Genomic DNA, 27834 nt, shown 5'->3' on the forward strand with positions numbered 1-27834 from the left:
TGTCTGTGTTGAGAATGGACTGTCGAAATTTCATCTCCGTATGGTGACCATAATTTATTGAAATAAGAAAAATAGAAAAATAGGTTGCATGAAATATAAGAATTGAAATCTAACAATGTCTCTATCTAATTCATCAAGTAAGATTTAAATTTTGTGTTTAGCAGACCTAAATATGGTAAGTAAAATGTTGTGACAAGGTTGGCCACTTCATAAGATCTCCAAATTTTTTAAAATGAACTCTAATTCTCTCGCATCGGCTATTGGACATTCGCTGATAGGATAATTTTATTCAGTATATTATCTGACTGATATAAATTCATATAACCTGATACATCGGTTGATATCATTAACCGCTGCTGGGCAATCAGTGCTGATGAGGAATTTTTGTATGCATAAAATGGTACTAATCACGTTTTTACGCAGCATTCCATGGTCATCTGCGATCTATTTAGCAGTTGCAATTTCCCCGGATATCCACCCATCGAGATGCCCAGGCTTTGAAGTTCTTCGAATTTACTGAGCGTTTAACCCAAAGCAGCTACTGCAATTTTCATCCCGCAGGCCTCTACCTACATTTGATTGATGTCGTTATGCTTTCTCAGCTCTTATATTTGTTTCTCAAAATAAAAAATCCGCAAAATAAGGAATTTGCAGGTGTGCAGGAAACGGTGTTTGAACTGCTGCACATTCATTGCAGGTGAAACCAGCGAAGGAATCGAACTTCCATTTCATGTGCATATACCAGACATGCCCTTCTCATCTGTATCCGTGACATCTTCACGTTACATGTACATTCCTTGGACATATAATGCTGTTCCGATCTTATATACATTTCTGTCCCTTAAAAATCAAAAAGCCACAAATGGGGCTTCTTATAGAAAAACCTGAACTCGCAAAATACAAGGCACACCATCCAATTAGTTGGAGAATGCATGAGATAGCGTGTGATTCCCAGCATCAAGGATGGCTTCATCATGGCCAGGAGTGGTGCTGCACTCAGGACACAATTCAAAATTACATAAAATTTTAATGTATCAACAAGGCTAAGACAAATTATAAGTAGATCCAAAGTACGCTCAAATTACCTGAGATAGCTTAATGCTGACATTCTGTAAAGACATGTAAATACAAGGAGATGCAGTCCAATAGAGTAAAAGAATACGAATGTTCGGGCATATCTGTACAGAGATGAGAGACCCAATAGTTATTTTGAAATCAATCTTAATCAGGAATAGACAGGACATCATAACATTCATGGACCGAGAGGCGTGTCACTTGCAATTTTCATGCGCATTCCATTTTATCACAGAAACAGCAAGAAAATGCACAACAGAAGGTACAAATTGTGGTGGTTTCAAAACTTTCAGAAGAGGATCAACCCGTCAGCGTGCTATATTCAAATATATGTGATAACAAGATGACTTCCTTATCCTAAGTCATGTCATGAATAAATCAATTAAACATTGAAAAATCTGAAAGAGAATAGTAAATATTTTGACTCTTACCTTTTTTTTTGATAATGCCTGTCTTCTGAACGTAATTCAAAAGCCAAAAAAATTTCTTTGTTGCAAAATTAGAGTCTATCATCAGACCAGGTGACATATATAATTAGGAATGCAAGTGGGCTTATAGGAACCAGGTCCTGCTATACACTACTCGATTTTTAACCAAGTCTAGACTTGCCGGATCGTGAGTCTGATCAGACTATTTAACTAAGGAGTCATGTCAAGATCCAAGGCTTCAACTAGTTCCAACATAAATTTGTCTAACCTGATCAGACATGACCACTTCATAAGATCTGAAAAATTAGTTTAAGAAATCATATCCAACATATCAAGCCAAGACCTGAACTATAAGGTGACTGGGTTACATCTGGCTAACAAGTGTTTGATTAAATATAGTTTCTCAATAAATCACATTTAAAGCTACTAAAAATTCATTTTTCTAGTTGTCTATGTCCACATTAAATATAAGAAAGAAATTGATGCATATAAGTACTTGCACCAAGTTGGCACACGAAAGTTGTGCGAAAGTGGATGTGGTGCAAGAGCACTATTAACAAAATTCTTTTGAGGCAATTAGCCCCATATATACAATTAGAATAGGCTATGATCCTCTTGCATATGGTATGAGAAAAATCAAAGGAAGCTGCCCGAGCTCTGAGCAGTACCGTGTACATCAACTGCATGTGCAAAGCATTGTACAATAGCTTTTTTTTCTTAAGTACACATGAATGCTCAAAGGGAGTGAAGTATATCATCCTTGATCCCACAGATGTATCAGAATAGACTAAAATAATTAGTGTGTTAAACAAGTGAACCCTAAAGGCCTTTATTCTCTAGACCACAGGTCTAGGCTTTGGGAGTCGGAACATGAGGGAAGCTTAACAATCTCTACCACCGAGCTAAGACAACAGTGTTGCTATTATATTTTCTTTATTGATTTAGTATATAAATCATAATATTTGACTAAGTGTCCTTTATTGTTAATATGCACCCTTACCATCAATTCAGCCAATATACCTTGTGCAGCGTCTGAATGCTAGCTTGTTAAAAGTAGACAAAATTTGAAAAATCAAATCTAGTTGAATGAAAAATAGATTAACTTTGCACCGAAATCAAGTCAACTGGCCAATGGGCTACTCTACTTGCCTGGTGGGATGGGCAATTACCAAACCATGATACCCTCAAAAAAAAAATGGATTAAGGTGGGCTTCGGATTTGGAAAAATTTTCTCTTTTTTTTTTTTTTTTTTGCTCATCGACGTTCTTGTGGACATATATTAGTGTATAGACATAAATAGACAGTATTTCTAACAACCTCATGCAAATTTAGTTCGCCTACTAAATTACATATTGCGATACTTTTCTGTTTGATCATTTTCCAGAATTTTCTAAGAATATTTCCTAGAAAGAAAATGTCAAAGACAGATTAAATGTTGATAAACAGTGGAAATGTGATGCAGACCATCTTTCCATGTAGGCATCTAGTAGAGGTAACAAACTGAAAGTCTAACTCAACAGCATAGTGAATTAAACAATATAACTCTTGAAAAGTAGGTTAAGATACAAAGCTGAAAGAACTTGAGCAACATGAGCAAACATTAAAATAAATTTACATAGAAAAGAATATGCCGAAAGCATACCTGTTGCCCAGAAGAAAACGACCGCTGCTAAGTGTAATTTTATCTCTTAGACCAAGTTCCTTGTACCTTTGATCCCTTTCCTGAATAAATTATAAATGGTATATTAGAAGATGCATGGAACAAAAATAGTTGAATACAACAATAATGAAGCAATGAACAGAATAATGTTCTACATTCTGGACATATCAATATATATATATAACTATTGTGGCAAAGTAGGCCGAACCAGACCGAACCACCAGGTTCGACCCCTACCAAGCCGACCCAGTGGAGAATTTGGTCAGTTCGCTCATTAAAATCGGTTTTGGCTCCAGACCGTCCAGAACGGATTCCGAATTGACCAGAACCTGCCGGAAAAGGCCCGAACCGGCCGGTTCCGTTCGAATTCGTTACGAACTGTCTAATTCCATTCGAACTCGGTGCAAACCATCCAGTTCGCATCGAGTCGACCTGGTTCGGAATCGGGTCCCCTTCCCCTTTGCTTCTTTTGTTAAAAGGAAAGCCTTCCCAACACCTTTGCTTCGTTTAGCCTTAAGGCACCTAAACGGCTCCCCCTTCCCCTCCAATTTGCGAAATCACATCAATTCAGTAGAACTGAAGAAAGATCCAAGCCTAAATAAGATGTGCTTCCTCTTTTCTATCTCATTTTTTAATATTTTTTGGGAGAATTGAAAAAATAGCTCGAAATTTGCAAAACAAGAGAAGATCATGCTAAATTTTCAATTTGGGCTTGATTTTATTATATGTTGTAGATCTCTGGATGTTCTACACGATGATATAAAAAATTTTAATTTTCGGATTATACATAATTTTTAAAAATTTAAAATATATATTTGAATTAAAAATAAAAAAAATATAATAAAATAAAATTTAAAAAAACTGTAAAATTAGAAGCGTATTTAGAGACATGCAAGCTACTCTCCAACAAAAACTTTTGGTCTATTATTTCAAGTTTTGATGCGAACATACGCACAGTGGCCTAGGCATAAATTTTGAAAAGATTGAGAAATAAGTAGCCTTTGACGTATGCCCACAAGCCTAAAAAAATATATGTAGCATCTATTGTTGGGATCTACATGGATCTAAACTGAGATAAATTTTTCAAATATTTATATTTAAAAAATTATTAAAAATATATAATTTATACCAAAAATATAAAATATTAGTAGTACATGTTACATAATTCAAAAGTATTTTTTTAAGTAGAAAACATATTTTTCTGAATTTATGACATTTAAACATAATTATTAAAAATATATAAAAAATAAAAAATAAAAAATAGTATTATGTATTAGATAAATCATATATATTTTTTAAGGTAAACAAAATTATTTTCATTATAACGAAATTTTGCTAGTTTAAATAATTGATAAACTAAAGTACTTGATAAACCTGCAGGAATGGAACCATTAAAAGAAAAAGGAGCCAGAGCATGATATTAGTTGGAATCATGGACATGCTCTCGAGTCAACATTATTGGAAGTGCAACTGGTACAACATAGAGTTTAATGAAGGGATAACCAGGTTGAAGCAGCACTTAGCTTGTGGTTACCCTGCCATATCTATGTACCAGAATTGCCTAAAAGAGGTTCGACAACTGATGAAGAAGCACTTTGCTGCTTTTAAAGCAGCGAAGGAGAGAATTTCGAGAACAAAGCAGAGGTGGACCGCCGAACAGCAGAGCTGCCTTCCTATTACTCTAGAGAGTCAGAGGACGTGTCCGCTCTAGATGATAAGGCACAGATCCAGGCTGTCATGCAAGCGAGCCTGAATAATCCGTGGCAGCAGAATGAGGTGGCCAGCCATAGGGCTCGATTTGGGCCCTCATACTACGCATCGAGCTCCAATTCTGCGAGCAGCAGAGCAGATCTAGAGACCAGGAAGACCTCAATCAGGGAGGCCATCAGCAGAGGTGGTGGTCATATTGCATTTATGCCTAGGAGCTTTTGGTAGCAAAAAGAAGTCATCCAGAAATATTCTACCAGAAGCAATTATCCATCATTTAGATTCACACGCCATCCTCAGCAAGAATTCGAAGCAGCAGAGGATTGACACAATACTGAAGGATAAAAAAAAGAATGTGGTGAGCTATTAGATCCCGGTTCCACTTCATCTACATCCCAACGAATGTGGCAAACAATACGCATTATTGGTCTGCCATTTCCTCCATACAGGCAGCCGATTCTAGTGTACATTCTCTAAGACTGAAGGACATCAACAGTGCACTTCTTGATAATAATGAGGAGCTAGAGAAGTGGATTGCCTCATACAAGAGCAAGTGGCCCATATATGGACTGACGATGATGTGTGATGGTTATCTTACCAAGCGGAACATTATCGATTTCTTGACATATTATGAGACGAAGACTTTAAGTCAGTTGATGCTTCCGATCAGGTGCACGACACCACGTATTTCCTCAAATTGATGGAGGAGGTGATTGATCAGTATGAGAGGAGAATGTCGTGCAGGTCATCACGGATAATGAGCCACAATAAAAGACTGCCTGGGAGATTTTGATGGAGTGGTGGTCATTTTTTGGATCCCATGTGCTGCACATTGTATCGACCTTATATTGATAGACATTGCGAAGATTTATAAGATGCAATAGACAGTGGAGACAACCCAAACAATTACCGGATACATTTATAATCATACATGAGTCCTTTTCCTGATGAGGTATGCAAGAAAAGAGATCTTGAGACTAAGAGTCAAACGGCTTGTTATCAACTACGTTGTACTTGCTAGCCTTCTTAAGAGGAAAACAACCCTACGTTAGATGTTTGTCAGTCACAAGTGGCAGAAAAACAGATATGCAAAGGCCGACACTAAAGGGAGCATTGTCGAAAACTTGGTGACGAGGTAGACATTCTGGCAGTAAGCCACTATAATACTAAAAGCTCCACTGTTAGGAGGAAGTACATTCAGGAGAAAATGGAGCTTTAGTAGATAGATCCGATACATAGTGTTTTCACTGATAATGAGAATGATTCTATAATTGGATGGCTTGTGGGCCAGCAACAGGAGTCGGAGCTTCATGAGCGAGGATCGCTCCACGATCGGCCAATTTCTTAGCTAGCAAGGCTAGGATCGATGTAGGGCAATAGGCAGAAAGCAATATTCCATGCATTTTTCTAGCTGCTGAGCCGCAGCCACAGGAGAGTCGGTCACCACATGATTTTTTGTTCGAGACATCTTCTCAGAGATATGATTAAAAGATGCTTAGACGAGGTTACTATGCTACCTGGTCGACTCGGTCAGAAGGACGACATACATCCTCCCAACATAGCCAAGCAGAGAGGAGCACGAAGGATAAACAGGCAGAGGGGCACGAAGGGTAAGCAGACAGAGGAGGGGCATGAAGTGTAAGTAGGCAGCGAGTGGCATGAAGGATAAGACGACAACTGCCCAGCATACCAAAAAAAAATAAAAGGCACCTGCAGCCCCAATGGAGAATGTGGAGACAGTTCACTCAGATTTAGAGACCAAGAGTAGTAGCTCTGGTGGTCATGAATTTGTTGGCTAGAGAGCGGACATGAGACTACCGTTTATGAGACAATCATAGAGTAATCTTTGATTCATTGGTAAATCTCAGTTTATGCATGCTGCACATAATAGGAACCACCGCACGATCTGATGGAGCCCGCGAGGATCCGATTGCATATAAGAGACGGACTCCTCGAGGTCATTCAAGAGGATACAATGCAGCTGCAGAGGAAGACGCATGTGGAGTAAGATCCATAGATGTATCAGATTCCGAATTGTATACTGAATCTTATTACTCATAGCCACAGGAAGCCTATGACCCATACAGATACGAATATAGATATGGTGTGTCTAAGGCATCTTCCGGTGGCTACTACTTTACGCAGCTTGAAGCATCTTACGAGTCGAATTTTGCTGTCGGCTAATTCGGATGAGCCCTTCCACAGTCGTTTTATCGGTCTAGGACACTTCTTAGAGCCAGAGCTTTAGTGAAAGATCCGAGAGTGCTTATAACCCAAAGCACGTTCCTTCTAGGATGAACATACAAGACTACAACGCCACTTGGTTAAAGGGGTGGGCTGATGTGCCTCCTGACTATGTTAATGAATCAGATATCTACGAGCTGCATCGCCACTCGACGAGATTTTAGATATCGGTATGTATGTTCTACTTTAAATATATATAATTGATTATATTATTTTATATTTTTTACCTCACTACTTGATTTGAGGATATTTCATGTTGCTTCTTGTAACATGCAACATCTCACTAATCATTTTATTTTTTATATCATTTTAAAACAACAAGATGCATCATTTAGGTTAAACCAGGATCATATAAACCTCAAAAAACATCAAAAAAAAACAAATTAGACTTAAAATCATTGAAAAAATAAAAAAAGGGATTACCAATTAATTGAACTTGAAAAACTCAAAAAAAAATAGACGTGCAGGTACAGAACCGGCACACCCAAGCATACCGTGTTGGTACGGTTTCGAACTGTTACCGTACCAACCCGTTCGCCGACCGGTACGGATCTCGGTAGCAAAAAAAAGTATAAGCAAAATAGTAAACAAAAAAGAAAACATGATGTGCATGCTTCAAAATAGTAAATCGATACACTAGATAATCTCTTACAAGTCAAAACCAATGCGGGTCACTATTTTTCACATTGCTAGATAAGCTTTGAATAAGGAACATGTCTTCAAGATCTAATAATGTCCATTATAAACCAAGCACATGATCTGCACATAAATATTAAGACAATCTTAATTTTCAAGTTTAGTTTCAAGAGAAATATATAAGGATACCTCAGGATTGAACTGATTTGTAACAATTAAAACTAAATTGACATCTAATGATGATAATGGACGAATGATGCTAATGAATCATATCATAAGTTATCCTTCTGTGCCTATGGAAGAAAAAAAAGGCAAGATTCTAAGAATCCTCTAAAGAGGGCATGGGAGCAAAAAGCATTCGGATAAATGTGCCAACAAAGAGTTTGAAATTCCTTTTGACAAATTTCTAATGGTTAGCAATTTTGAATAAGTTGACACTAGCTCGAATCATAGTCTAAAAAAGGTTTGGAAAAGCTTGCAATAATATCACAGGTAGCCCTTGATAGGAATGATGGACCTGATAACAACAGAAGCTTGCCGTTCTATCGAGTATCTATCTTTTTCTTCAAAGACGTGAACTTAAAGCTAAAAAGCAGCAGTTCTACCTTCTTTGAGAATGCAGCAAAAGGATTTATGTCATCCTCGTATATCTTCTTGTATTTGGATTCAACATCAGAACTGGAGCCACTTTCAATATCTTCCGCATACTGAAAGGATCATAGAACAAAAAGGAACAAACATATTAGCACAAAAAATATCACAATGCAAAAAACTTATAGATCATAAAATTGTGCAAGCAACCTTCTTTGGTCCTCTAGAGACAAGCTTCTCAAGACTGTAATCTTGGACATAACGGATCTTCCCATAGAGTTTCACATTATCAGCTTTAGTATTCTCAAGTTCTACAGCTAGCATCCCCATCTTCTCCTTCAATTGCCTCATTTCCTATAATATATGGCATTAAAAACACGATGAAAACAGACTGCAGAGAATTAAATGCATAGCTGCATTTGGTATAGTATCAGAATCATACCTCCTCTGTTTCTCGTAAGCGTGTTCGAAAACGATCACGCTGATTGCAAATTACTTTTAGCATTGAACTTTGATCCTGATCTGAATTATATCTCTGATCCGTACCCTATTGAGTAATAAACAGAGAAAAAATGAAATGACAAAATGGAAGGCTGAAAATGAAACATCAGTAATTTCCTTATTCTAATTGACTGCTCATAAAATAGATACAATATGTAGCATAGAGGCACTGCACAATACGCATATGCATTTTTTTTTTGCCAAAGAAATGAGAATATGGATTTGATGGGAATGAATTCATGTGACAATGTCCAATATCACAATTATGCTACTAGAAAATGAGTACTAAAATTATATATCACAGTGCAAATTATTCCTATCAGCTGTAGTTTTTCAGGCCTAGAATTAGCATGCATTCAAGATCTGCCAGGAGATGTTCTTCCCATCATTGATGTTCTTCCGACCATGTAGCACTGATTATCATGTGAGGTGTAACTTGCAACTTTATTAGTTAAGTACAGATTAACCATACATACCATTACTTTAAAAAAAATCATTTTATAAGAGTACTTTCAGTTTCTCATTTTTCAACTTTGACACAGTTTAATTTTCTCGTTTCTTCCTTGAGTAAATTTGTGATTTGAAGTTCTTAAATAGCAAAGCTGTTAACCAGTAACTTTCTGGACTATTTCATTTAGTATAGGAGGCTTGGGCTTTTGCCTGAGGCACAACCAGCCAGCTGGCCACCAATAGGTATAGATAGGAAACAACAGACAGTGTCTTTATCCTCAAACTGTCAACTTCAAGTTAGCTCAGCAAACATGGACATCATTTCCTGCCTCTACATGTAGTTAAGTCAGCTTTGCATAAGTACAATCCTGTGCAACAGACAGTTCACTAAGCATGATGCGTCATCCAAGTTTCACACGCCAATCTTCAGAAAAAACTAGAAGTTCCACAAATGGAGCTAGTATATACTGCAAAATGTGATTAATGCATCAGCGCATCATTTATCAGCAGCAGCTTTATAATCAAGCTCCACATAATATAATCCATAGATGCCCAACTTGTTGATTAATGTACTAGCATATCATATCCAGCAATAGCTGTATTGACAGCCTATTGCACCTTCACCCATCTCTAAGGCTAGTAGCTTTTTAAAAAGCCTTTGCCCTGGCTAGAGAATGATATAACACGGAGTTGGTGACTACAGGACCTAGCTTCATTTTGAAGCAATCAACAGGCTCCTAACACTTTTGGCCTCAAGAATGTTAATGGCTATTTCTCTCCTATCATTTGATTTTGGGAACCCTATCTTATTGTTGCCTGGACATTAAGTACAGTCTTAAGAAGCCTGCCAAGATTATCACATGAAAAATAACATTTGTATCTGCTTATGCGGGCATGTAGCTATTGCCACGTACATAATTTTTTTACACACTAAAAGAGATAATGAACACATCTATCTAAAATCATTTTACAGTGTAATATATTGTTTTATTATTTGAAGAAAATTCAACGTGTAATAGTCAAAGTTTTTGTTGGATACAGAATCTGTGGTAGACGCATCTGGGTCAAAAAGATAACTACTCTTAATATCTTCAAAATCCAATATGGTTGTATCATAATGCTTCCACATATCCAGAAAACTAGTAAATTTCATGCCTAATTTTGGGAATATGCTTCTTGGAATTGAAATAGAAGAACAAATGGCAAAAGATTAGAACTGACTGCCCATCCATATAGCTTTCGCCCATAAGCAAGTCATGGCTTTAAGTAAAAAACTGCGATGAGTTCCAGATCAGTTTCAGCCAAAGCTGAGCTTTGATTTATGAACAAAAATCATCATCAGAAAATATAAAATACAAACTTCTGTCTGCGTAATAGTGAAACACAGGGCACATTAGATCTACATTTTAGGTCTGACCATAGCTCGATTTCAGTACTGTGTCTTCCTACTAGCTGGCATCAATAGAAAAACATAAAGTTTGGAATTTGAAACACCATCAACAGGACACAGTCTTTAGGTCCTCTTTTCATTCTGGATAGATACTACAACTATGAGGTGGTCTTTTGCATAAAAGTTCCAATTCTTCTCTTCAGAAAAGAAAAACAGCACAAGAAAGTCTTCAATCAAGAAGAAGCAAGTTACCAACTTGATGGAAACAAGACAAAACAGGATCAATTAACCAAGGGTTTAAATAGGGATAGTGGGCATCCTACCATCCTATATTTTGGAACAGGGCACCATCCCAAGTGTCAGGATGGGACGAGTTGGGAGGGGACATCCACCATCCTGAGTGCTGGGATGCAAGTGTCCATTCCATAGAAAAATCGGAACAGCCCCGTACTGACATAGAAGAAAATATGGAATCCATAATAAAGAAATAGAAGAAGGAAAATGCAGCCATATGGTTTAATTCCTCACAATGTGGCACATATTTAATTTGAATCGTCAAAGAATCAAATGAAGATACGACAAACATGAGCTGGTCCTTATTAAATTACATAAAAAGTACATTATTTACTTATATCAATCTTACAATTTAATTTTCCTCCTGAATGTCCAACGGCCTATTTACAACTTTTGTTGAATAAGTATAATTTCTTTCAATGAAGCAAGCAGATCATGAGAGAGAGTACATACCCAGAAAGAACACCATAGGGAGGAATTGGCACCAAATTAAGGAGGAACAAGAATATGCCAAATTAGGATCACCATTATGCTCAAAGGACATGAAGAAAATATAGGATTGTGGAACAAGTGGTCTACCACCTTTAGTTATTTTCCTTAAGAAGCATATATAGCAGAGTTTGGAACCTCAACCATTTGCATGATCAAAAACTAAATGGTTCTTTTCTATCTGAGCAAACAACAGCAAATGGCTTGCTAATGCCAACGTTGATAACTTGATACCTTATTTATGTCATATAAATGCCTTATGATGACACACAACAATATTCAGATACATAATCCATATATTTGACTGCACCATTCAAATTCCATTGGCTTGAGGAAAATACATACTTAAAAGAATATAGTAAACGAAAAAAAACTTGAATGCAGAAAAATGGAAATTTGAAGCATATCAGAGCCAGAAACTGCTCGAAAAACCATACTATGAACAATTTAAATTGAAGAAGCTAATGACTGGTACCTCAGAAACTTCTCTTGTACCAATCTCCTGAAAATCCCAATCTTTCAAAAGCAAGCCCTTCCGGTCAGATGAGCTGTAACCCTGTATCAGAAAAGGAGTCAAGGTAGCATTCAAGGAAATTAATTAATAATGAAATAGAATCTTTCAATTACTTGTTAGATACATAATGTTAGTTGAATCCACACATATGAATTGTAGTTGTATCAAAGAAAATTATGTCTAAATTTTGTCAAAAAGTTAAGACAACAACATTACGAAGAAACTTCATAAGAGATGTTAACATGAGGTATGCATTGCAAAGGAAAAAACGTATAAGCAACTTTATATGTGATTGTAGCTGGAAATAGACAGAGAAAACCTTTAGTATGTCATCTTCGAGTTTTGTAATTAACTTCTGTTGTTCATCCACCTTGGCAGTTAGTTCTGCAACCTTGGCTTCAGCTGCTTCCAGCAAACTTGTTTTTGCCGAAATTTTAACCTAGACAATAACATAAAAAAATGTTACAATGGAGCCAGCCATTAGAAACTGCTAATGGTGAATAGCAGCAACATTAAACCAACAACTGAAAGAATTGCTTTTACATATATGAAGTATTGGAATATATAAGTATTTATATGCAACTGTTATAATGGTGCTGGCCTTTAGAAACTTCTGATAGTGAATAGCAGGAACCAAGGTCCGTTGTACCGACCATACCGACGTACCGGTAGGCACCGGTACCGGTACTATACCGAACCGAACCGGTACTGTACCGGTTTGGCTGGTTCGGGCTAAAAGCCAAAAAAAAATTGAGATTGGTACAAGCCGGTCGGTATGGGCCGGTACCGACCGATACGGATTGCGAATAGTCGGAACCGAAAAATATAGTTGTACAGTACCGATTACGTCCGGTACCGGTATGTACCGACCCGTACCGATCGGTACGGTAGACCGAACCTTCAACCATTGATTGAAAGGATTGCTATTACATATATAAAGTAATGAGTATTAAGGTCAGGCATCTCCATGTGCATTAAAAAAATGAGGGAAAAAAAAGATGATGATATTCATGTATCAAAGCTAATCCAGACCTTCAATTGTGTCAATTCATGCTCCATTTTTCGGTTCTTGTCAAGTAACAGGGACTCCAACTTGCTCATTTCTTCCCCATTGGTAGCCAGTTCCCAGTCTTCAGCCTCAATTGAGTTGTAACCAACTGCCTGAAGAAAGGCGAACTCTAAGCATAAAAACCAGAATGAATTGGAAAGGAAATATCTTTGAATTGAATAAGAATGAAAAATATTCCCATCTAGAGAAGTACAAAGAGCATCCAGAATAGGCTGATTTTAACATGAAACAGTTCCAATTCAAATTATAAATATTAGAAAATCATGAAAAAATATTTGCAGAAAACAAAGAAAAACATATAAACCAGATATAAACAGGATATCTCATAACTTTCGCAATATGAAGCATAAAATTGGAAGAAACCCCCTTTTGTATGACAAAGACTAAAACTGGAAAAAAATAAAAAAGAACAAATATTAAAATCCAGATATATATTGGGATACCTACGTAACCCAAAATTTTATTACAATGACTCAAATTTCCTTTCAACTTATAACTAAAATATTATTTAAATGAAACCAACTCCAAAGATCTTAGACTCCAACAAACTCCTATGGTGACTTTTAACTTGCCACAGAATCCAGATATGATCGAGAGGAATCAATATTTAAACCATATCTAAAGATTTCTCTTTTGAATAGGAGTCTCATCCAAATGTAAATCAGGAAACCTTAGATTCAAAAGATCCGGGCCTTTTCTTCTCACTTTCTTCTCCTCCTCCTCCTCCTCCTTATTCTAACATACCTTGAAGCTTCTCTTCTTTCTTTTTTTACTCTTTCTTCAGAAATAATATAGAATCAGCTGCATCTGATAAGCATCACACAATTTCTTGAAGCATAAACAGGTAATTTGTCATTGATAGCGCACCACATTAACAGATCTTTCTAACATGAACCCCATGTTCAAACTTCTAAACACTTCTTAAAAAGTGTATGATTATCTACATAATGATAATTAGCCTTCACACTTTTAATACTTTTCCATTTCGCTTAAAGAACACCACAACTATGTTTTTATTATTAAGTTGTCTCAATGTCATGAATTATGTTCAGGAGAAAGAGGATTCAGAGTTTTCAGAATTGTGATAACATTTCTAATAAATAAAATGAACATATAACATGGAACATATCCAAAGAACTTCCTGAAAAACAGAATATAACAATATCAAAACCAGTTGGATAACGGTAAATGCATGAATTTCAACAACAGCTTGGATACAGCTAATATAATGCATAGGAAGCTCTATTTTTTACTCTTCTGTAGGCAGCATATTGCAAACTCACATAATTATACCTACTCCATGCATTTCTCTAACACAAGGCACAATTTAATTAGCATTTATGTAGCCCGGTATATCATTCATGGCTTGCTACTGAATTATTGATGGTCTGTCAGAATGCAGTAGCAACAATTAAGTACAAACTAAACTTTTAACAAATTCTAACATATCTACAACTTCCAGAAAGGACCAAGAATAAGAGGCAACAAAAATTTAATAATGTATTAACCTAGTAGAAGCACCTGCAAAATTTGGACTTTTTTACGCAGATCATCAACTAGTTTTGCAGTGGGTCTTTCTTGAAGCTCTTTTCTCACCTCCATAAGAGCAGTCTCCTGTCAACAAATAAACTAAGAATATAAAAAAAAACTGAAGGGAACTGCAAGTTTGCAAAAACTGCTTGCTGAAGATTCTGACTTTTCGGCGACTGAATATGCACACACAAAACAGCAGAGATTGGGCGAAAGTCCAGGTTCCGATTGCATGGGAATGCTTTCATTATCATCATACACTATAATTAAACTAATATACATACATACCTATTATATAATATATATAATATATATATTATACGCATATGTGTTTATGTACAGTGAAGAACTCTCCATGCTCGCACATGCACAGACCAGCGATATGAAAACTGGCGAGAGAGGGGGGTAGTGTGAAGAGGAGGGATCAACTAGAATGTGCCAACAAGATTTCAGCCTGAAACACTTTGATGCAAGACAAATCACATATACAAACATGTGCTTGTGTTTTATTGTGTGTATATCAAGGTTTTAAATCCCACGGGATAGGGCTTTCCCGGTTTTCCGATGGAACACGATGCACCGCCACCCCGCCCATCTCGACACTTGGGATAGGAGATGTCCCAAGACATGCTGATCAAGACACTAGGACAATGGTGGGATGGTCCTATCTCGACACTCAAGCTGGTATCCCATCCCGGTGTCCCGCAGGACATTCTGCAGGGACCTAAGTCCTTGGTGTATATGCATATATAGGGTGAAAACATGCTCTAGATACAATTCTATGTAGGATAAAAATGACCCTGAATTAGAATCTAGAACATTTATCAAGATCTAATAATTAAACAGCTAAAAATGAGGTGATATATGTTTTGGAGATTTCTTTATCTATGTTTCACATGGACAGAGAATTTGTGGAACCAAAAGTTCTGGATGACAAAACAAAGTAATTCAACAACCAACACCATAAATGAAGATGGAAGCATCTTAAACACATCATAACCTAAACTTAGCAGATTTAGATGCTTTTAAACTGTCGAAGTAATTGCATCTTCAAATTAAAAATGATCCTTCTGTAGCCATTTGATAGATCCAAAACATAGTTTTGCATCAATCATATGTGGATGGCATATTGTAAATTCTGCACTGATAAGATTTGGACTCCTCTCACCTCCTGCACGCACAGAGACACAAACATGTCCACGGGTATGTGCATTAGTAGTCATAAGTGCATTTTCAAGTGCCGTTGACATATTGCAGATTCATAATTTATGGACACATGGAGATGATTATTTATACATAAAAGAAAGCTGTCTTATAATGCATCATGAAAACTTCAAGAAAAACGTAATGTTACAATAGAGAGAAGAATGACGAATAGTGATTTTCTATTTTTTTAAAAAAAAACTAATAGCATTACATTTTTTAGTAGTTTATTAAAATAACTTTGTGATATACTTAAAATGTCCATTTAATAACTTTAACTTTTTTTTGTGAAAATACTAAGGCTATATTTCATTGCCAAATAAGCTAACCCAGAATAAAGGTTCTTTTCTCCAGAATAAGTTGCTCCACCATGCAGGGTGGAGTAGTTTATTCCAGGTTAAGCAAAAAAGGTAAATTTCACTTACTTTTCAAAATACCCATTTTACCCTCAAAATAAGAATGCTACTTTTTTAGCACTTGGCAGGCTAAAGTGGAATAAGTGGAACAAAGAGACGTTTATTCCATTTAACCCTCTTGTAACCCACAACAAAACACAACATAGGTTATCATTTAATTCATAGCAGACAACAGTTGGTCTTCTACTTAGATTTCTATGCAGGTTATGCACAGGTACACAAAAAAATTTATAGTTCTGCCTTTAGTCATGCATCATAATCTCATCAAATACAAGTATGATACAACAGATTCATTCTGCATGAAAGACACTTGACCTACTCAGGAATATCAAACCAAAACAAGAGCTGAAAAACACAGCTATCATAAAACATAGAATGAGTAGTAGTTCAAAACCTTTTCATTGAGTAATGCATTCAACTTCTTGATCTCATTCACGTGCTGCTCCCTCTCACTAGATAATGCAGTTTCCGTATTATGAAGTTCCATGTTTAACTCCGAGATTATCTTCTCCTTTGCATTCAAGGAACTTTCAAGGATATTGTTCGACTCCAAATAATCACTGAAAACGAGCGCTTGATAAGTTCAAAAAAAGCCATCTAAAAAGCAAAAATTCTCAACCTACCAAAATAAAAAAATCTAATAAAATTACTGTTAAAGACTAGAAGAATTCAAAAACATAGGAGAAAAGATGATGCATAAAATCTTAGGCAGACATGGTAAAATCCATATAACCAGACCTCTGATTTTCATCCTCTTCATTTGTTGACTCCAACTGAGAACGCAGAAGACCCTGCATGGGATTATTAATCGGAAATGTTCATAGTCCACAAGCAACTTGAAAGAAAAAGATTTAGCACAATAATGTTAACCATATGCATTATGATGAAAGTACTAAAAGCCATGACTTCAATTAAAAAACACAAAAGTGCATAACAACCATAAACCTGCTCTTCTCTCCTCATTGTATAGCTTTCTCATTTGCATCTTTTCAAATAAAGTTATGATGAGAAGTTAACTCTTAATATGCCTTATCCTCCTCAAAGATCAATCATACCCTCATGCCTAAAAATCCTAGAAACCTAAGCTTGCAGTGTTTCAGACCTATTTGTTAGCATTAAACATTCTAGTTGAATCTGTTTCCAATACAGGTAACCCTCTTTTGCAACAAATTTATCTTGAAACATCCACTATAGCGAAAGCACTCCAAAACACATTTTACTAAATAAATAAATAAAAACCCACATGTATGGTATCAATTGAAGTCACATGAAAAGGTGAGTGAACCATCTAATTGGTTGTTCCTGAAGTTGATCATCAGCTCAACAATCCATTTTTGCAATGAATCATATTATTTTGCCACTAGATGACCCTTATCTCGATTGACTAATCCTCAACAGTTGGATCATTCAGAGGGTATTCTCATGAATCAACATTTGAATTGTATATTATTTCTTCTTCCGTCACTTTTTGGTTATATGAAGAATTTAAACTTGTGGACACTGAACCATAGCTTTTTCCAACTTATAGATTGCCAAAGTAAGATCTTCAATTAGTACACCATCAATTGGCAGACCTTCAGTCATAAAATGCATCTAGATCTCCAACTGTAGAATCTTCTGCTAGTCCATCTTCAAAGAGTGGGTCTTGATTCATCAAAACTGTCATCATTGACTTGCCATATGCTCGATATGTAATAGTTGAATTTCTTATTGCCTATGTGTCATCATTTGTCCTGATCATTAATATATTTTAACGGGTCATATCTAGTGGAGGAGAATCAAGTGTTTATGTGGGTTTGTAGTGATTCTAAGGCCCAGGATTTTCCATTTATCAAAGTGGATACATGTCTATATGGGTCCTTGTGGTCCCTAGGTTTTTCTGGATAGCTTGATGCTAAGCTTGCTTGGCTGTGGACCTTGTGGCATGGCTCTCACAAGGATAGCAGCCTCTTTCAGCCTTGGGAAGAATCAGAACCTAGGAAGGATTATAGCTGATACCATACCAACACCAATATTTCCCCTTAATGTTTAATATTTCTTTCTGGTTCTGCTAAAGTCAATATTTTAAGTTAAGATTAATATCTCGGGAAGAGTTATCTGTATCTGGAACAATTAGATTAGGATATCAAAAAAAGGTCTGTAAGTGCAAGATCTAGACTATTGCCAATCATGCCTGCTTAAATATATTCTAGGTTCAGTTAGAACTGGTTGTCTATTAGCTGCATAAGCAAGTCACAAGGCATGTCATATAACATGAGTAAATTAATGGTAAGGCCTCCTAAAATCTATAAGTAAAATGAAGAAGACCGCGAACTTCATACACAGTTTAATGTCACATGTTTCAAGTAATGTGGCCATTATAAAGAGCAATGACAAACATGATAATACATGAAGATACAGAAGAAGCCAAATTGCAAGATAGGGGAAACCAAAACCACATATTACAAATCAGAAACTAATATTACCTTCCTGAATTTAAGCATAAATAAAGATGTACCTTTTCCCTTTCAAGACTAAGCAACCGTGTCTGAGCTCGCTCAACCTCATCCATTAGAAGATTGACCTCAGATTCCTTTGCTGCTCTTTCTTCCTCTAAAATCATTGAAAAAAATGTGACAAATAACGCCTTTTAGTTCTTATGAACATTACAAGGCCACTAGTGTCTCATAGTGGTACAATAGAAAGAAAGATCCCATTGTCATTTTGTTCAGAGTGAGCACTGTACCTGATTGAGTACGAAGTTCAAGCAACTGTCTTTGAGCAAACTCATGTAGTTTCTGCATATTCGACACACTTTCCTTGGCTTGCCGTAGTTGATCCTGCAATAGAAGTTCCCTAACACCATGCCAGCATGGCAAAAGTTACTTGTTTCAGTTTCCATCACATCAAAGTAAATTGGTAATGTAGTGTTCATGTGGCAAAGTTGATGAAGCTCTTCGAAGTCTCAGACAACTAGAAAAAAACGAGAGCACCTGACTATCAAAGTTATAAATGAACAGGATTACCTCTCTTTCAAGACTTCAAGAGTTTTCTGGTTTTCTTCTGCCAGGCTACGTTGCTTCATTTCCACAATCTCTCTCACCTTTTCCTCCATCTAAAAAAACTCATTAGAAAAATCAGTATGCATCAAATAAATATAGATTGTTAGTTTACATTCAAGTTATGGTAAAACTGGATGAAATTTCCACTACATGACACACGCTTTAGTCTAAATAGCCAATTTGATGGTTAAGATTCATGACAGAGAAACAAAGAAATGTGAATTCAGTAGAGAAATGGTTTAAAATGTCTACATACTTTAAGCCTATGATATTGGTATTCATTATTTGATGTTTCACTAATCAGTACCAATTTTACTATATCTGTATTATCCCTCTGTAGTTTCTCATTTTGATGTTTAAGAGATTTACTGCTTAATTATAATCACTGCCATAAGAGCATGTGTTAATTTTATAGAACTATTGACCTTTTTTGATGTTATAGATGGGGTTCAGGCATGATTTCACTTCCAATATTTTCTCACCATCTAGCTGAATCTAGATGAAAATCAGAAGAAGAACAGGGAAAAACAAATATTACTGATGTGAAACTTCAAATTATGACTTCAGTATGCCGGCAAATGTCATGCAAGTGACTATTCAATAGAAAATATATGACGGATGGCTGTGATTGCATCAACTTGTTAACTTTGATAAATGTCATATTTTCTTATTCATCTGATTGATATACACTCCCATTTCTTTCTTAAACATAATCGAGAGAAAGAATGAAGAGAGAGTAAATATACTTAAATAAGGAATACTTTTAACAGATTTCCTTCACCCGATGTCCAATGGGCATTGCTGTAGACACAATCACACAAGCATCAGCATTATATATATTGGATAACTTCCCCACTGCATAACATTATTCTATATTGAAAGAAATGCTCAGATTAGAGAATGAACATAGAGAGGGAAAATTATTAGAAGAAACATTTTTCAAAGATGAATTGAAGAGCTATTTGAAATTCGATAATAGATCTGAATCTGAGCCAAAGCCAGTCAGAAAAAACAATTTTCAACTTTGAAAGATTATGAACAAACTTGGATTCGGATCTTCATATATCTAATCCAAATCCAGAAACATTAAATCCCTAAATTATATAGGAGCTCCCTTGACATTTATCTAAATTCCACCTTCCTGATGTCTTAATTCTGCTTGGCATCCTAATCACTTGTATTTGTGAATAGCAATATACCGAACTATCACAATCTCTCCAATGATTTTGTTGTTTTTGTTGTTGTTGCTGCTGCCACTGTTTTCCCCCTTAATTGTAAGAAACCAACATAGGATAAATCTCAGTGTCGCGAGGCAAAAAACTTTCATGAACAGGTTTCTCAAACACGGGTGAAAGATTTTTCAGTGCTTCACTCAACCAGCAAAGAGGCTGTTGTGGGTGTGCTTTCATCCATATCATACCTCAAGAGTTCAGTAAAGGAAGTTTATTGCAAATCTGGTGGCAGTATATATGTATGCATGTATATATGATGTATGTATGTATGTATGTATTAGGAAACAGGACTAATATCTATAATGAATTGATAATCTATGAGCATCCAGATAATCCTGAGCAACAGGGAATTTCTCACTTCTACTATGAAGAAGATAAAACAGAGACACAAAGGAAATCGAATCTTCCAGACGATGTGCAGGTAAATGAGCAAGGAAAATCAGATTTAAATCCCACCATCTAGTTCATTAGAAAAGGAAGCAATGTAAAGAACAAGAAAGATATACAACAAACCTTGTGCCTTGACATAAACCACGGATAATTGAATTAGGGGAAAACAAAAGTTAGAACTGTCAATAACATTGTGCTACCAATGATGCTAACCTGTTGCTCAAGCTGGCGGTTTCGCTCTTCTAGTCTTCTAATTGTAGCTTGCTGATTCTTTAGATGAGTAGCTTCAGTCCGGTACTCTTCAAGCTCAAGCTTCATCTTTCGATTCTCAGACTCAAGTTCAGACACTTTTTGGTCTTGCTCCTAGAAAAAAGAACCAATTATAGCACAGGACAGCCATTCAAAATGCAAAACTTCTATAACAACTAGAAACAGCCACTTCAAAATATATAATCCTGGACAGGGGAGAGATGCAATTCAGGAAATATGACATGATAATCCAACCACAATTTACATCAGCAGATACCACAAGGGTTAACAACTTCATAAGTATAAAGCAAATAATAGCAGGGAAGAAAATGAAGAGAAACTGCAATAATTCATGAAGGAAAAATACGAAGTTAATTCTGAAGGAACTTACAGCAATTGAAGCAAGATCTGGATAAGGATCAGGAGCTTCATAAAGCTTCTGGTAGATGTTAAGAAATGCATTTTCTCCAAATTTTGCTCTCTTGGTAAGATTATCAACTTCTTCTTGATAACTCTTAAGCAAGGAATTAAACAAATTTAGCTTCTCATCTGCAGATGCTTTCTTGAAATCTGTGCAAAAAGAATGTAATTACATGCATGCCTCAGAAATGACAGAAAATACAAAGTTCCACTGGTAAAATTTTAGAAGCCAGTTTAGCTGAGAACTTGTAGGTATCAGAAAAAAAGTAGTAACAAATAATACCAAGTAGGTGGAAAGTATGTAGCACACCCAGTATCAGAAAAAAGCACTAACAAATAATACCGACTAGGTGGAAAGACATGTAACATACCCCGAGTACTCTCTGCAAGCTTCCTCCTGTTCTTCTGACTAATTTCCTGGTTTTCAGCAATTCTTAGTCCCTGTTCATCCAGGCCACTCCTTTCTTTTTCTAAATCAAAATCTGTTACCACAATAAAAGAACACAGGGTAAAGGTAACTTGGTTATAGAATGACAGCTCCTTCATCACTTGAAAAATTGGAGACTATGAATGCAATAGATAAAGGAAACTTGGTATTCAGGAGAAAGTAATTAAGAAAAAAATGGGGTGCAAGGGGCAAAAATGTCATCTTCACATCATTAACTAGTAGCATTCCTCGAACATGAATAAAACATATGCCGTTCGCACTAGTTTGTGGATATAATGAGCATAGAAAGTAAATGAGAAACGGATAGAATACATATACTTCTCAATATTTAGAGTATTAAATTGGACATAAAACTACTTTGACAGTAGCAATAAAAAAAATTATTATAATGGAATTCGCACGGTCAAACTCAGCAGCAATACTGTTAAAACAACCCTGTGTGAGATGAGATCATTACTCTACAATCTATATAGTTTGCATTGATGCAGATAGTGCTTGTACAATGATATGTTACACCCGACAAGCCCAGGATGCCAAAATGTCATATGTATAGAGGATATGGGTGATGCCGCATGGTTATAGATGGATTTTAAACATATATGCCTTGCAAGAATTGCATGAACATTGACACATTAGGGACCTTGCAGGACAGAAAGAAGGCTAGCTAAGTTGCATGGATCATAATGAAGAAATATAAATGTGGAGCAATCATAGAAGATGACCCTAACACATGCCAATGTTCTAGTGATTATTAAGTAAAGCAGTGAGATTGTTTTAGGAGTTTGATAAACAGCTATTATGTGATGGACAATGGATTTAAGTAGTATAGCCACATCCCACAAAAAGTAGATGAAAACTTATTAAAAGGGGCCTGAATTTGTATGGAACAAACAAAGAGAGAGAATCTAGCTATTAATAAGTAATGATCGCAATAAAATTTAGTTGAAATGGATGAGATGGTCAGACTAAGCGACTCTTTAATGGTGTGCCATACTAGTTCGTACCGGTACATATATACCAGGCATATTGCGCCAAATCAATACCAAACTAGTATGTGGTGCGGGTATTGAGCGTATCAACACTGAACCAAGATGGCTATGGTACGGAATTCAGTACTAAGGATTGACATATAACAATAAATAGCAGTTATGTCCTTCTTTCAGACAAGGAAAAAGGTACTATAATATTATGCAACATTACCGTGTAGAATAATGCCATGTAGAGCTATATTTACAGGAAGAGAACCATTCTTGTTTATTCTAGCAAAAACAAGTGCAAAAAATGATTGTAGACATAGATTTATGAATAATGTTTATAATGCATTCGTGTACAACATATACATATAGGTGGTATTAGAGCTATAATGAGAGACCAATTGGAGGCATTCAATTATGTTTTTTTTTTCGTGGGTGGGGGGTGGGGGATGGAATTCCTCCAACACAAAACTTTCCTCAGTTCAAAGGAAACGGATGCTTGTCTCTTTGTTGATGGCTTCTACCTGACAATTTTCTTTGTTTTTACATGGGTCAGGACAGCTTTTTCGGAAAAGCAGAACCTCTTCTGGACTGGATGTTTCTTCTTGAACTCAATCAATGCAAAATATCTAGATCTTGTATCATCTCCCATCAATTGTTGCAATCACAAGCAATTTATAGATACCCATTGCCACAATTGTCACAACTATAAATTAGGTTTCTTTCCAGCATTTCTTCAATCTTTTATCATGCTTCTCCCTGAAATTGTTTGCACTGAAGAAAGATGTAGAATCTTTGTAAAAGGACTCTCAAACTCAGTGACTTAATTTCATGATGTTCTTCACTCAAGAATTGTGGGAAATGATTGACATAGACTTGACAACCTATTCTAAAGAATCCTATGACAGAAACATTATCTCATTTCTGTAACTTGCTTTCTCTATTGCACCATCTCATTTAGATCTTAGCTTCTTGGGAAAGCAAATGTTTAGCTGACAGATTAGGGTAATAATGAGATAAACAGCTAACAAGCAACATATAAAGGTCCAGTTTAATAAAAACAAGAAAAGCATTAGATGACAGCATGGGCGTGGGCATTGCGCTGCCAAATCAGTGAAATATATCCAGCATTCTTTAATCTATCTATTTGTATATCTGTTTAATCTCCTGTTGTTCCTTTTGCCCTTCAAGACCTATTTTATGGCTGTTGTCTGAACTAGGATTACTTATTCTAAAGTTCAGGCATCCATGGCCCAGGTAATAGAAGTTGCTACATATAATTATTGTTGAGGAAATGAAAAATGATGAATCCAAAACCATTGCACGCTCTCTCTCTCTCTCTCTCTCTAGAAAATAATGAGGGATGAACCAGGTACTTGATAGACTTTATATATACTCACCTCCTGACAAATTTTGTTTTACTTGCTTCTCTGTTTGCTCCTTCCTGCCTCATTCTTTATTTACGGACCATCACCAAGAAGCTATGCCTCCTTAGATGACCACATTACCTACTCGCAATGCAGATTGTGAAAGGCATCATTATTTATAAAGAATATCGTGACTAATCACACACTTGCCCATACGCAGAGCCAAGGGGGACCAATGGGTGTGACTGCACCCCAGAAAGTAAAGAATGTCTTCTAGGTCTCCAACTAATCTCTTTGAAATTCTATGGTAAGCTACCTCCTTAAAAAATCAGATGCACCCAAAATTAATATCAATACAAATATTGCTTAAATATTCATCCTGATTGTATAATGCCATATTTCTTGGTTACCAATAGCCAAGTTCCCATTCCAAAACTCACCAAACACCCTTTGCTCTTGTTGGGGCTCCATAGCGAGGCCTCACCTAGAAATATGGCACCCCTTTAAAATAACACAAAGATGGCAGTTTTCTTGGCCTAATCACCTGGTCAACTTTATTTAACATCACCCTCAGATGGGTCAGGAGAATTTCTTTATTTTTTTTTAAACACCATCAAGGAAAGCCTTGAACCTCAGGCTGATTAATTGCTCCCACTTCCCAGAGTTTTCAAACAACAATATTTCTCTTCTATTAGTTGGATCAAAGGCTAACACAGATATACCTTTTTGAAAGAAGGAGAAAGAGATTGTGTTTTTCTTAGATTTTCCTACAGGTGATGGATATGATTAAGTGTTCATGCATTTTCATTCAAAAATAAAAATATAGTATTTGGTAAGGGCCCCAATACTAGTCCATGTAGCATACAGCTTGATACTATTGACACGACATAAATGTCCCACTTGTTGCAGTATTTAGAAATCATGGTGAATCTATATTGACTTTCCCTTTTCCTTCACCAAATCTTTAGTACTACTTGATGTTTCTCTTGGAGACCCATCTATTTAGTGTAAGATCCTATATATTGATGGAGCAAAATTGGGGAGAGAGGAGAAGTGATGTGCTAGGAGAAACAAGTCAGATCCAACCTCTAGTAACATATGAAGATGAACCTTTAAGATCTAGTAAAATTTCTCCTTGAGAGAAACCCATCATATGAGCATATCATGTTTCTTGGTGCCAAATAGGAACAATCCTAGCTCCTCCCCTACACTTGCGCAATGAAATTTTTTTCAAAAAGAACTCTAGGAATAGAAGGATGCCCTCCTGCTTTTGCTGAACAATTAAGAGGAAAAAATTGCTCTACAATGTTTTGTGTTTGTTTATGAATGTTCACACTAGTTATATATATGAGCAAGACGAATGTCCATGTAACGTCCCATATCAGAAAATTTATCAACCCAAACAATTAAACAAAGCTGCCTGGTTCATGGCATAGAAGCAAGAAAGAGACAGCAAACAGACGTAACAGTCTAAATCATAAATATATATAAGCATAATACAATGATAACCACCACTGCATAAATACCCTCATACCGATAAGCACACATGCATGTATGATATTACAGGATTTCTAGATACCCACTTAGGGGTCTGAACCTGAAGAATCCTAAAACCATATGAAAGGGGATGGATGGCTATGTTAATGTGAAATGAAGAGTAAGTTAGAGTTTCTTCTACTTCAAATTGTGTTACAGGACTTCGAAGCTCTTGAGACTAAATTCTCGTGCTGCACTGGCTATACCCATAAGATTAACCTTGGCAGTGGAGATCATTGGATTACAACAAGGCCTCTCAACAGAGTCCATCCTTGCATCTGTTAACATCCAAACTCCAGTGCTGCACTGGCTATAGCCATAACATAAACCTCAGCAGTGGAGATCATTGGAGAGCAGCAAGGCCTCTCAACAAAGCCCGTCCTTGCATCAGTGACATATAATTAAAATGACCCGGTACCAAGAAGGATTTCGATGTTACACTCAAATAAAGGGGTCTAGATAATTTCGGTTGTCTAACACGGGTAACCCTTAATATTTTTTTCCACCTAAAAGCAAGATCCAGACCACATGACCATTAAAAACCACAAGAGACTCCGACACCCCAATTCAAGGGCCGAGAAACTACCTTAGAGAATGGTAACGAATGCTATCTCGAAATCAGATTCATTCGTGTTGGACACGCAAAATCTACAGTTCTAATTGAGATCAACCAACATTACGACTCGCCTTCGATTCCCAGAAGGCCCTCTCGGCAACCACCGCCGTTAAAGATCCAAGAAACCAAAGAAAGAGAAAGAACGAGATCGAAGTGGAGGGAAGGCGAACAGACCTCTCCAAAAGCTACAAACAACGGTGATGGGGGACGGCAAACTCCCTTTGTCTCTCTCGGATCCCGACTGGTTCGCCTCCATGGATGGGGAATAATGGGATCTGCGACCTTCTTTCCCTCTCTCTCCCTCTCTCTCTCTCTCTCTCTCTCTCTCTCTCTCTCTCTTCGATTAGCTTTAGGTATTCTTGCCGAGATCGTTAGATGAAATGGGTATTCTTCAAGAGGGGATTATTTCTATTTTTTTTAATGTAGAGAGAAATTGTTTCACCCCAGATTTTGCGTCCCGGCAAGCAGAGCAGTCGGTGTTATTTGATGCCTGACGTGCTATCGGATTTTTCTTCTGTTTTGGGGGTGGGGGGGGGGCGGGGGCGGGACCTGACTTCCTGCGCTTCGGCCGCACACGGGATGTGGTTCACGTGACCGGTTGCGATAATAAGTGAGATAAAGAGATGAGAAAGTAGTTGACTTTGTTTCGCCCTCCTCACCAAGTCAAATTACTTCTGTTAAACAAAAATTTATTTCCCACCATTGGTATGTGTTTGGTTGGTTCTGTTGATAAATATGTTCTTAATCAGTAGACAATGAGCAAACAAACAACCTAAAATTACATTCTTTATTCAAGGAGTGTTTGAATACCTGCTATTTCTCCGATCAATATTGCGTAAAATAAATTAATAGATGTATCTATGTCTCAATTATATATGTTTTATAATTGTATATGAGATAACAACTATGCGCAGTGCATGTTGAGAGAATTAATATGTTTATTCCAAGATTGTTGTGCTTGAGAAAGTTTAGATTCTTGAGGTTTTTGTATGCAGCACTTCCTTTAAAAAAAAAATATTTTGCAAGTATTAGACTTCTGTTTTAGGGTCTCTTGCAAGTTGTCTCGGTATATATGACAACGAAGATGAAGCATTGTCAATAATCATATAAATGGGACTATGCAAAACTTGGTGAATGACTTTAAAGAGGCATAAAAGGCATACAGATAAAAGACCAATATCATAGCAAGCACTTTAAAAGGATTAAATTATTTTTTTTCATTTTGATGGAAGGGGAAGAAGAGCGTATTTAGTTTGGGCGGGGGAAACATAAAAAATATGTGCAGTTGGAAATCCAATTTTAAAGGTATAATTTTAACGAGAGTGTTTTGCCTTGTATAGTAGAATATGTAATATGATATTTCTA

At 36.4% G+C, this 27834-nt stretch overlaps 1 protein-coding gene across 2 annotated transcripts; it reads right to left on the reverse strand.

Moving 5' to 3' along the window:
• Window positions 1–691: 691 nt before the first annotated feature.
• On the reverse strand, window positions 692–27059 carry LOC103695545 (protein CASP-like). 2 transcript variants are annotated; one of them, XR_015987240.2, is made up of 20 exons: window positions 26644–27057; window positions 21900–22010; window positions 21500–21678; window positions 21073–21222; window positions 19202–19290; window positions 18922–19031; window positions 18694–18788; window positions 16935–16987; window positions 16591–16756; window positions 14569–14661; window positions 13011–13139; window positions 12298–12417; window positions 11940–12020; window positions 8783–8887; window positions 8551–8694; window positions 8355–8456; window positions 7766–7872; window positions 3145–3224; window positions 1086–1178; window positions 692–990 (listed from the first exon to the last, which is right to left on the reverse strand). XR_015987240.2 is itself a non-coding variant. In XM_008776913.4 (19 exons), the coding sequence occupies exons 1-19, from the start codon at window positions 26723–26725 to the stop codon at window positions 918–920; spliced, it is 2055 nt and encodes a 684-aa protein (XP_008775135.1). In that variant the 5' UTR covers window positions 26726–27059; the 3' UTR covers window positions 692–917. The 2 variants fall into 2 exon arrangements, 1 of the variants encoding a protein (XP_008775135.1); XM_008776913.4 differs by lacking the exon at window positions 7766–7872 and having other exon boundaries at window positions 26644–27059.
• Window positions 27060–27834: the final 775 nt, after the last annotated feature.

The sequence above is a fragment of the Phoenix dactylifera genome, chromosome 5 (assembly GCF_051530095.1).
Source record: "Phoenix dactylifera cultivar Ajwa chromosome 5, Ajwa_hap1_PhDact_Kaust_v1.1, whole genome shotgun sequence".
NCBI lineage: Eukaryota > Viridiplantae > Streptophyta > Magnoliopsida > Arecales > Arecaceae > Phoenix > Phoenix dactylifera.

Bases quoted from the DNA above. Each gene is read 5' to 3' on its own strand.
- LOC103695545 (XM_008776913.4), bottom strand. From the start codon at position 26,725: ATGGAGGCGAACCAGTCGGGATCCGAGAGAGACAAAGGGAGTTTGCCG. The intron at 21,679-21,899 runs GTATGTTACATG...CTTTTTGCACAG, and splicing joins GCTTGCAGAGAGTACTCGGG to ATTTCAAGAAAGCATCTGCA. The intron at 8,888-11,939 runs GTACCAGTCATT...ATTACTCAATAG, and splicing joins GTACAAGAGAAGTTTCTGAG to GGTACGGATCAGAGATATAA.